The 11,621-nt window shown below is 41.9% G+C and overlaps 2 protein-coding genes across 4 annotated transcripts in view; one reads left to right on the top strand and one right to left on the bottom strand.

Annotated features, from left to right (window-relative positions):
- Positions 1–835: 835 nt before the first annotated feature.
- On the bottom strand, positions 836–9,055 carry atl1 (atlastin GTPase 1). The gene is made up of 14 exons (XM_027019812.2): positions 8,888–9,055; positions 7,226–7,476; positions 6,566–6,700; positions 6,277–6,381; positions 6,007–6,057; positions 5,480–5,536; positions 5,263–5,355; positions 4,605–4,743; positions 4,312–4,439; positions 4,134–4,190; positions 3,874–3,945; positions 3,256–3,687; positions 2,796–2,810; positions 836–2,688 (listed from the first exon to the last, which is right to left on the bottom strand). The coding sequence occupies exons 1-14, from the start codon at positions 8,919–8,921 to the stop codon at positions 2,578–2,580; spliced, it is 1,680 nt and encodes a 559-aa protein (XP_026875613.2). The 5' UTR covers positions 8,922–9,055; the 3' UTR covers positions 836–2,577.
- Positions 9,056–9,461: 406 nt separating this feature from the next.
- map4k5 (mitogen-activated protein kinase kinase kinase kinase 5) overlaps positions 9,462–11,621 on the top strand; it is a 36,704-nt gene continuing 34,544 nt past the window's right edge. For 2 of the 3 annotated variants that reach the window (XM_027019811.2, XM_027019810.2), the window contains exons 1-2: positions 9,462–9,699; positions 10,960–11,176. In XM_027019811.2, coding sequence (XP_026875612.1) covers positions 11,069–11,176 — 108 coding nt within the window. In that variant the 5' untranslated portion in view covers positions 9,462–9,699; positions 10,960–11,068. Of the gene's footprint in view, positions 9,829–10,959; positions 11,177–11,621 lie in introns of all 3 variants that reach the window. The other variant, XM_035531432.1, reaches the window with a different exon arrangement.

The following is an 11,621-nucleotide window of genomic DNA, read 5'->3' as shown; positions in this document are numbered from 1 at the left end:
AGAAAAACTCACTGATGTTTCTAGCTCATGTAGGATTGTGCGTTTGTCAGGGAGTAAATGATGGCTTCTACTGGAATGATGGTTTTTCTGTGTGAAGCTAATATTGTGCGTAAACAGCAGTGTTTTAATCAAGGAAGAAACCGTTCTAGTGGCAGTGATCTATAGACCTGGCTTCTTTGGATATCAAGCTAACTGTAGGGACCTGAACAAAACTAATAAAACATGGTACTGCTAATTTAAAACTGATCATTACTGCAACATTCAATAGTTATATTGCAGGTTAAATTGAATACTACTATTTTTTCATACACAGATGCATCATTTTGATCCAGATTATTTGAAAACTATACAGGTTTCAGTCCCGAGGCCATCCAAGTTTGTTTTAGCTATATGAACTACATGAAAATCTATATAGTTCGTTTTGGCTATTTGAAAATCACTATTGGGTTTCATGGCAAAATTGTTGAGGTTTTTCCACCTCTGCTGAAAGTTGTTAGATTTTATGAAAACAAATATATTATGGTTGTATTCGTGTAGGTTCATGATCATATTCAGACTTTTTTCAGTGTATATGTTGGTTACCCAGACCAAGCCTTGTGCATGGGGCATTTGTCTTCTTTAGTTATTCTTATTTATTCTTATTAAACTACCCAGTAAAACTGGGACATGTGTTCCAGGTCCTATTGTTCTAAACATTCAGCGAGTCCTCCTTTTAATTACTTCATCCAGACCAGCACACCTGAGCAAGGTGATCAGCATCTTGGCCCGCCCCGGCTGAGGTGCACTAGGAGCCTTTAGCACTGCAAGACACACTTATTTAGATATGACATTCAACAGCAACTTTAGTTTTAAACACTTAATATTTTTATTCTTTATAAATAGCACTGAATTCAGCATAAAACAAGACACTCATTACAAAATAAAACAACAATCATTATGAGTATGCCCAAGCCAGAAGAATGTGTTCCTTGGTCATCAGTACAGTCTGCTCTGTTATTTTAGTGCTGTGTGTGTGTGTGTGTGTGTGTGTGTGTGTGTGTGTGTGTGTGAATATTATATGTACACAAGAGGAGCAGAATTGTGAGCTTATGGTGATTCATTGTGAATAAGTGAAATGTGTGATGATAGTTTAACATTTTGGCTGTCCTTCAGGCTACAGCCAGAATGCATATGTATACAATAAGCTACAACACCTATAGACTGGACTTTAAACTCTGCTTGGTCACCAGGACACCTATAAACTTAACCATGCTATGTCATCAGCACACCTATATACTTAAAGAATGTCATTCAGTTAACAGAACCCACATAATCCCGAGCTCACTCACCAGCACAATGACTGATTTGAGTTAAAGGTGCAGAGGCTAGGATTTGTAATGTGTATATTGATGATATGGGGGGGAAAAAATACCTGATTAAACCAGGTAGAAGTCAAAGATGAATCTTGGCAATGTCTAGAAGAAAGCTACTGTGGATACCAAGGGATTTATTAGGGATTGGTGTTTTCTTTGGTGACCATGCAAAATATTAGATACTTGCTTCAGGTAATATTACTAAGGAGTGTACTTTAGTTGGCAGTCACATTAATCATGTAATAATGGTTCTCTTGTCTACAGTGCAAGTTTACAGAATACCTTTCACCTTCCCAGACAGTGATAAAGCTGTATAATGCAGACAGAAACTTACAACTGACAGCTGGAGAAGACCAGACTTAAGTGAAAATGTTAATAGTATATTTCAAAATATCTTTTAACATACTTGGGTACTACAATGAACTGCCAACATTAGAGAAAACTAGGTAAGGAGTTAAATGGGAATTAGTGGTGGAGACAGTATTTAGAAAGCAGATTAACATAAAAAGCCTTACCCCCTGCACCTTTGACCTCTTTTCCTAAGACAAGGATTCAACAATATTGGGATTCTAGGTGTTGCTTGGACCAGAATTTCCCATCCAGAAATTGAGAAATTCCAGCATTTACATTTATGTATCATTTCATCTCCCAACAAACCTGAAGCGACTATTCAAGAATGACTGGTACCTGAACTAACTAATCAAGAATGCTTGTAGAGTGCTGACCACCTGGCTCAGGCGTGCAGGGAGCTGAAATCGTCTGGAGATTGGGATCTGTGCTAGACAACTTAAGACAATGCGACACTAGACACTGGATGAGGCTAGATGCAATCACACAGGACTTGAGTCAGCTTAGCTGGAGTGGTGATTAAAGTCCTCCAAAGCCCAGCTGAGTTGAGCCTGGAACTCTAGCTCCTGCTGTCTACAACCCCTGGGTGCCAGATCCTTGCCGCCTGGCTCACCACCTAAACTGTTAGTTGCAGATGTTGCCACAGCAACCGAACCGGTCATTTGTTCCTTGTGCAATAATAATATGATTGATTTTTTTTTCTGTTTTCTCTTTCTCTTGATCTCACTCGCTTGCTCTTTCTCGTTCTCTTTCTTTGTCCATAATGTCACTTGCATGATCCAAAAAGCTCAACTGCTATGTCCAGAGCATCTGTTTTACAGAGTGGGTGTACGTTTGAGCCGGGGGCGTGTGTGCGCGCGTGCATACATGTGTGTGGTCAGTTTCTCTTCTTGTCCTCTTTGGGATGTTGGTCAGTCTGGTGTCCTGGGAAAGCGTGGTTATACAGCTGCCTGTGATTGGCAGCCACATTATACAACTTGTACAGCGCCTGAGAGAGTTAAAGGGGTAGAGGGGATAGTCGGTGTGAGAGCTAATCATGGGGTAATGAAGAGATGAGTTTAGATATAGGTAAACAGGCTTGTCCATGCTGCTTACCTCGTTTGTGCTTCCCTAAAGCAGGGAGAGAAAAGTAAATAAGAAATTTATGCCACATCATATACATCCACAAGAATTTGATCTCATAGTGACAGTGCAAGATGATTACTGAAATAGAAATTATGTTTTGAAGCACTTACACAGTTTGTGTGCCGTATGAGTAGAGGAGCGCTCATAACACTGGGTTACACTTTTGGCTTGAGTGTAATCAGAGCTACATTTTTTCCACAGTCAGAAGCTTGTTATTACAAGATGACTCTATAGCTGCCAAATGGTCCAAAACTCATAATCGCCCCCTTGTGGCGAACAACATGCAATGCACTGTGTAACATTGTTCTAAAAGGGTGCAGATACTTAATATTTGTTCCTGCCTTTAAATAAAAGACTCTGTAAATCTTCTGTTGAGGCCTAGATGGTCTCATTGTTGGAATTCATAGCTGGTAAACTGAAGTGAGCTCACCTGGTCCCAAAGTGCACCTGCCACTTGATCTATGACAGCACCAAGCTCACGGTACTCTCCGGAGTAGCGGATGTAGGCCCAGGTGCAAAGCGTGATGAGGGCAAAGCCCAGCACCATGTTGCACACGCTGGCGATCACGTCCACACCCACGAAGCCTGTGATGCCCGCCGCAACATACATGACGAAGATGACGACGAAGAGGGTGGCAGGTGTGCGTGCCGCATGGAAGATGTTCTTGGAGTCGTTGTGCTTGATGTACTGCACGAATAGCTCGTCAACCTCAGCCTCCAGCTGCTGCAGGTATCGGCGGCTGAACTCCTCGCCGCCCATCTTCTTCACGCTGCGGAACACAGCCAGGGCCTCTTCGCGGATCGCCACATGGCGAGCCTGCAGTTCGCTCGGCGCCAGGAACGGACGGTCGCCCCCGCTCACCTGGTACAGGGTGTGAGGGAGGAGAAAAGTACACGTGTGCGAGTGTGTTGGAGAGAGGATGCAATAGAAACAGACAGTAGTCAGACACTCGCGATGAGGCGGTATATGAAGAACGATATCAGATGCTCCTGAAAGAGCTTCGGGCAAAGCTGCTTCAGTGCTGTCGGACTGGTTCAGCTCTCGTACCTCCTCCATCTTCCTGTTGTACAGGTCTTTAGCTGCAGCTACAGCCGCCAGGTTATTCGCCTCTGCAGTGGCCTGGATGTGAATAAGACAGACAGGCTGCCACACTCAAAGAGAAATGGCACTACAAACAGGCAGACGGCAGATGTGGAGGGTAAAAACAGCAATGCTCTCACAGGCAACTGAGACGTGCTGCAAAACTGGGGGTGGCATAGGTGCAGTGCAAATGCGTAAGGCTAACAGTGTATAAAGGTGTACAGCACCTGTAACATGGATTTGGGGTGGGGGAGCTCTTCGCCTTGGTAAATCTTTATATAAGCCTGGAATCAAATAAAATGTCTATATAATCAATTTAGACATTCAAATTTCACTTCTATTACTGCCATATGCTGCAGTCACTTCGTAGATCCAGTTTGCCACTTCATGGTGTGGTGTACCCACCTTAAAGTACTCCAGCAGACCCCGACAGGTAATTTTGTTGCCATTAATTTCTTTGACGTCCAGGTTTCTAGGACTGAGTAACCATGGCACCAGCACCTGCAAGTTACTGATGAACTCTGGGTCAATCTCTAAAATACAAGGCAAATTGAATCAATCCCTAAAATACACATCTAATATGAACACATCAGTCATTCTAAGTTATCAAACAACTTATACCTAATGATTGTACTTTTGTTTATTGGAGGGCTGTTTTCTAAGATATATTAGATGGTTCTATGTCTACAAATGTATACCTTTGAGTCTGCCATCAAAATGAGGGTTGGTGGCAACCTTGAGGCCAGGGTGGGGCATGAGGAAGCAGGAGATGTTGGTGAAACAGGAGTGAATGTGCTTCCTCACATTCTGCAGCTCCTCATGCTGGTTCTCAGATATCTACACACACATACAACCCATTCTTACCACACATTTTGTTAAAAATACAACACTGCCAGTTTTCTATATAACATTTAGTCTGGGAACACCTGATTGTCAATTATGTTAGTAATGAAAATACCCTGTATCGTTCTGTAATTTTACTGACACCAACTAAGTAGCAAAATAGCTAACATTATGTAACATTGTATGTTATGTAATCTGACATTATGACCAGATTAAACATGGTGATACTCTTGTTATTACTGTATTTGTAATAATGTCATTAAGCTTCATAGTGGCTGCTGCCAACTTCTATTTAAAAAAACAAAATTGCCTGGCTGCACAAGGCTGTAGCTTCCCAATTACAAAAACGGACCCACATATTCATGACAGAGAAAATAAATTCCAACATGGTTCTAGCCACTGAACACAAAGCTCAAATGCTGAGTCAGTCTGGTCAACCTGGACAGTCAGACTGCCCTGCTCTGAGTTACCACACATACTCTCTATAGCAGTGACCCTGAGGAGATACCTGACCTTTAGCCTTTTCTCCAGGAACTTCATCCCTCCTTCTTGTCCGTAAGGAAACTCATACGGAAAACTCCAATCTCTCACCAGAAAAATCATTGACTAGGAAAAACATTTTTTTCATTATGATGGAATGTGTTAATCTCTTATTTACTTTTTATGCATCAAACATCAATTGTAACTGAACCTGTCTAACTCATTTGACATAATGGACTGTGGTAAATACTTGGAATGGCTTCAGGAATGTTTCCTCCATGGCTAGTCTGCCGTATTCAGTAAAGAGCTACAAAAAAAAAAACCACACAGAAGCACACACTAAGTGCAGGCAGGACAGCTGCCCACAGATATGCTGGAAAATGTGCCATGTGCCTCTGTGAGACTCTTATTTCCCCATGGAAATATTTCATTACAAGTTACAAGGCCATGCATTTTCTTTGAGGTCTTCAAAATTATTTTATTAATTTACAAAGTTATCACCCATGCTTACCTATGGTGAGATATGCTTATAGAAGTTAACTTTACCTTTACTAAATATAATATCAAATTAAGATCCATATATAATACAAAGTGGTGGCAACCAATCGTGATACAAGTTGGATACCAAAATTATGTGTGTAGCACATTTATATTTGACTTGGCAATCCTGGACAGCCACGTCAGGAACTGCTGCTCTCCTCGGAAGAGGCAGAGTGCAGAGTATCGGCTTTAAAGATACCCTGTGAGCATTTCAGTACAAGCAGGATGGCCCTTTACCTGTAGGTGTTGCAAATCATCCTCTTGAACATTCTGAGATATATTATACACCTGGAGAGAGAAAGGTGAGACAATATGGTTAATACTTCTGTCTGCAAGCTGCATGCTGTACACTGACAGAGGATGCTTAGACAGGGTATGCTTGGGAAGGTTTATTTTTGTGTGTGTGTGTGTGTGTGTGTGTGTGTGTGTGTGTGTGTGTGTGTGTGTGTGTGTGCGTGTGTGTGTGTGTGTGTGTGTGTACACACGCTTTCTGTTCTATTGATATACCTGCATGGAGCTGATCATTGTACTGAGTGCAAATACGGTAGCTGAATCTCTCAAAGTGGACTGGCTGTCAAAGGTTCCCTGTGTGTCCATCAGCAGCACTGCCACCTAGAGGCGAGGAAAGGAAACACATGGCACCCACCCTAGAACGTTATTCTCATTAATGTAATTTCTACATTTTATCGCACCCTTCACAAAGTAGATGGAATAACATTATTATAGTTGATAAAAATTTTGTTTTGGTTTTAAGGGAGACACTCAAAGACACTGGATGAATATCCATCCATCACACCTTGCTTTCATCTGGTTTGTCCACCAGGAAAACTTCACTCCAGATCTGGATCCCTGTGGTTTCTCTCTCGGACCCTCCTCTCCATGAGAAACCTGTTAGAGGCTCATCGGGATCCCCTACCCAGTCTTCACATGCCTGACCACAAACACATATTTTACATATTTACCCTGGCTTCTCGCAAATTAACTGATTGTACATATGTTTTGCCCAAGCCAGTATTAATACCAGTGTGATGCTGTTGCTGTGGGTCTCTTATTTATAGGATAAATTATCCTCTTAATCTGAGGATAACTACAGTACTGTGGGGGAAATTCTGCAATTGTTCTAGTACATTAAATACAACAAATACAATAAAACCAATCCACAATATTAAATAAAAGACAATACAGACCATAAATGCAGCACACACAAATACTATACAACACACTAAATAAATGCAAAAATTCTTCATAAGTAGTCGCTGCTTGCAGTAATTAATATGACATCGGATCTGACATTACTGTAAGTAATTAGATCATCTGGTTCTCTCTTTCTTTCACTGCCTGCATCACTCTCACATATCTGATGTTTGTACTCACCATCGTTCCCCCTATACATTCTTTGAAAAAACCTGATGTGCATTTGACCAAAATAAGTAGTAGACAGGTTATCTGGTCTTACCTGGTTGTACATGAAACGCAGCATGAAATCCATGAGGAAAGATTTGCCCTTCCGAAAAGCTCCAGCGACAGAGATAGCTACTACCTCTCTATCCCTAAGCTCCTCAGCCAGCAGGATGCGGCTCAGCGCCCCCTCGTCCAGCTCGAACGTGTGGTCATCCTTCACCACCAGCACCTGCACCGGTCGAGCCCTGCCATCCGGCTCCTCATCCTCAGAACTCCAGTCGTATACATTCTTATCCACAAAGGACCCTGTTACACGCACAAAAATACACATGCATTCCTAACTCGTGTACATGACATTAGATCACTAGTGTCTAGCTGGTTTTAAGAGTGCTGCAAACCTTTCTGCCGTGCATCACTGTGCAAACATGTGCCAGCTCTGTCACAGGAACTATGGACAGGCAGTGAGATGAATACTGAACAGGAATGTTTATCAGGATGGTTCGAATTGTGTTGTTAATGCTTCAGAAAGGTGCCGTGTACCGTGTCTCACTCTGCAAGCACCTCTTTCACATTTTCTAATGATGACTGAGGAGAAAAAAAAGAAGAAACAGGCCCATATTCCTTGCAACTACCTTGTCCTAAAAATGTTTAAGCAACAAAATAGATATGTAACAGGAGACATGTATTGCGAGAACACGAGGATACGACTTAGCTGCTAAAGTAATCCTGCTAACATATGTGATAAGAGTGCAACGAAACTGTGACATTACATAATGATAGCTGCGAAACATAATAATTCTGTCCACCTCAGACACATCACGTCAGTAATACGTACACAGCACGCAAAGCACGGTAAATTATTCACACTGAAATTCTCCTGTTCCTTACGAACCAATAGATCTCTCTAACCCATACCAAAGGCTCCTCGCCCTGGCCTAGCCTAGACATAGACATAGGCCACCTTTTCTAAGCGTGTGAGCCTGCATCTACAGACGTCATGTTTATATATCTTAACAGCGCAGCGTTGCTGTATGTAGGTCATCGATGTTCTCCATCATTTCCTACCTAAACTTTATGAGCTTCCCACAAGCATTCCTTCATATTTACGGCTTCGGACTTTTTTTTTTATTTACACGAGTTTACGTATCACAACTAACAACACCGAGTTAGAGTAAGATTAAATAAATTATATGTAGATCAGATTAGAAGTAACAAACGGACCGTTTTGCTGTTCCAGTCTTGCTGCAAAGCCCTAATAAACTGAACCTGCTTCATGTAAATGACGACGTGCAGCCTGGAATAGACTTTCTAAATACACTCTAATATAAATGAACCACACCTCTCGTGTGAATATTATTTTTATAATCACGCACCAGGCATGGACGGTCTTCTTGTCCCTACTGTCACACGTTCATGGGCAGCGAATAAACAACCCTATCGCGCTGAGCTTTCCGTGAAGCGACGCTGTTGTTACCGTAGGCTTGGCGGAGCGGGGCTGTGGCTGCGGCCAGTGCCGCGGTAAGAGGACACAATCTGGGTTTGACCTCACTGAGAAAGACCATAATATCACACCCTATTCTTCCCATGTACCACTGATCTTTAGTGTAGTGTCAAACGGTCCAGTCTATAGCATTTATTTATTAACCTTAAAAAAAAACCACAACTGTGTCGAGGCACGTCTATCCAGGATATTCAGAGGTAGTCTTTAATCACTCACCCCAGCTATCCCTATCCTTTTTGTCCCGGACCATCTCGTAGGGAATATCGTTTCAGCCTTTATTTGGCTGCGTAGCGCTGAAGCGTCCTAATCAACCCTCATGAAGCCAGGAGGCTAGAATGGCACTACCGATGATGCTTTGAGACTATGGAGAACGCCTCATTCTCATCTAGGAGGAAAGGGCAATACTGCATCCAACCTCTAGGGGAGCAGCTCAACCTAACAACGTGTGCGACAATACTGTATACAACCTCTAGGGGGCAGCTCAACCTAACAACGTATGCGGCAATACTGCATCCAACCGCTAGGAGGCAGCTCAACCTAACAACGTGCGCAATATATCCTAGACAATTGCGTTAGACTATTGCGACAAGGCAGCAAAAAAGGTTTAAAAAAATGCATTCAACTAAAGTTAAAGAATTAACTTGTCCTACAACCACAGCACTAACACATTACATTTTCAGATATTCATTATTTTTCAAAATTCTCATTATTTCATCCGAATGCTGTTTGACCACTCCATGAATTAAATTGGCATCTGTTGTTGAGCAGTAATTTATATCAGCCACTAGCAGGGGCTCGATGAACAATAATAAATCGTATTGCGTGGCCAAAGTAGTATAAATCAGAGACAATTGGTTTGATTTCTGTTGGAAAACGTTAGACAATATTAGACGGATACGTTACTTCTGTTAATGTGACTAATTTGCTACTGTTATAAGCGTTTTCTGTCAACAGAAGGAAATGACCACGGCGTTTTAATGTCGCAGTTAGGTGGGGAGCGACGGAGCGTCAGGCAGATGACTTGAGGTGTAAGTTTCTCAAAGTGTATCGTGAACCTGTTGGGATGTTTATTTCGACGCAAGATGAACATCAAGCCTTGAAGAACAATCACGCTCAACATTTGTATATCGATGACATGGAATATTCACGTGGAAATTGTGTGTTTTTTTTAAAGAAATTAACTTATTTTTCGAATCTGTTTAGCTAGCGTTGAATTAGCTGTCATAGCAGCTAGCTAGCTGTCTGTGGCAGCCTGGTTTTATACAAAGCGACCACCAGCTAGATAATGTTATTGACTACCAGTTACCAGTAAGCAGGGACTGACTAGTTAACTAGCGATGTTTATTAGGATTTCAGTTTATAAACTTTCAGCTATCTAAGATAGCCAACCCTAGCGATTAAGTTACTTGGGACGAAGTCATTTATTTTTATTTATCTCAACGTAGCTGTCTGTCTGAAGTGGTCATTCTAAGTTCGTAACCTTGGTAGCAAGTTGTAAGGCTATAACAAAATCAAAAGGGTCTAAAGTGGTCTAAATGCTTCTCGTCAAACTTGAACTTTTATGCAGCTTCCTAACCTAAGCATAGACAGCTAGCTAGGTGCTAGGTTAGCTAACTAGGGACGGCAGGAGAATGCACTGTAGCTCGCCAGCTGTTTCTTTTTCAGTCGTGGTAGCTACTTTGAGCTTGTGTGACATTCCTGGGCTTCCTAGATAGCTTGCTAACTAGATCTTTTAATAAGTCATTTAGAATTGCCAGGTCACGGCTACAAATAAGGTATCTAGCTAGCTAGCTAAGTAGCTATCTGCCGATGCTGAAACAAAAACGTAAAGTAATCTTAAATTAGGTAGCTAAAGTGGGTAAACTAAACGAAAAATGAGATTTGTAACCGTCGATGACCATCACGAGTAAAGTGAGGTTAACGCCATGGATAGCTACCTAGTTGTCAACTTTTTTGACAGCCAGAATTAACGAAGTAACCACGTCTCTGCGGTGCAGAGAAGGAGACGCTCAGGAATGTGTTTTGGAAAGCATGTCACTGGATAAAAAAAACCTTAAAGCTAACAGCTAGGTAGCAAAATTAATACTTTGTGTTCTCTTTGTTGGTTCGGTGTAAATATTCGTATTTGGTTGGGTAGCTAGGATCGTTAGCTAGCTAACAACAACTTGGAGAAACTGCGAGGGGAACAAAGCCAGTTGGACTTCATTGTGGTACTGTGATCGCTTCCCTGCAATTTTAATTTCCTTGCATATTCATATCTGATTGTCTATTATGTCTATTCAAAACAGGAGCGAGAGATTACATTTGGATTGAGGTCTTTGAGGCAGTAATTGGAAAACCAAGAACACCCCCCCCCCCATATCATTACTGCCCTCTCCGTGACTCGCTAGTCCCACAATGGATTCCTTCTCAAGGCCCAGCGGCGAGATTCAGCGCAAGAACCCACAGCACGACTTCGAACTCATTCAGAGAGTTGGGAGCGGGACGTATGGAGACGTGTATAAGGTAGGGTTATACCTGAGTAGTGTTGGAGCCATCTAGTTACTGTACACTGAAGACGTTCACGGAGAGTCCACGTTGTTAGTCTGACAGTTTCAACATTTTAACACGATAGCCCACTGCTAGGCTTGTTTATCTTATGTCGGTTGAAACACATCCTTGGTGTGCCATACTAAAATGTAAAGACAAGGCAGATGCTGCAGGTACTTTAAAAGGCAATACACGTATGCATGCATACCAGGTTGAGTTGTGTTTGACACTGACACATGGTGTAGAGATTTAATACTTCTATATGTTTGACACCTTCCTCAGGAATGTTTAAGCGCTCTCAGTACTCGGTAGAACAGAACATTGTCATAGAGCAAATACGCCAACATTTGAGCTCATCCTTATTCTAATCTGTATTGTTTAGGTCAGCAGTGACAGGTTTTTTGCCTTCCGTATCCTTTTG

The sequence above is a fragment of the Electrophorus electricus genome, chromosome 11, assembly GCF_013358815.1.
Source record: "Electrophorus electricus isolate fEleEle1 chromosome 11, fEleEle1.pri, whole genome shotgun sequence".
NCBI classification, from domain to species: domain Eukaryota; kingdom Metazoa; phylum Chordata; class Actinopteri; order Gymnotiformes; family Gymnotidae; genus Electrophorus; species Electrophorus electricus.
Note: the sequence above shows the minus strand (reverse complement) of the source record. Positions and strands in the feature narration are given on the sequence as shown.

What these genes read in the sequence shown, in the direction of transcription:
- atl1 (XM_027019812.2), bottom strand. Translation starts at nt 8,921, where the DNA reads ATGGTCCGGGACAAAAAGGATAGGGATAGCTGGG. An exon ending in CAATGATCAGCTCCATGCAG is followed by an intron (nt 6,058 to 6,276) that starts GTATATCAATAG and finishes TTCTCTCTCCAG; the next exon opens with GTGTATAATATATCTCAGAA. An exon ending in ATGATTTGCAACACCTACAG is followed by an intron (nt 5,537 to 6,006) that starts GTAAAGGGCCAT and finishes TTTTTTTTGTAG; the next exon opens with CTCTTTACTGAATACGGCAG.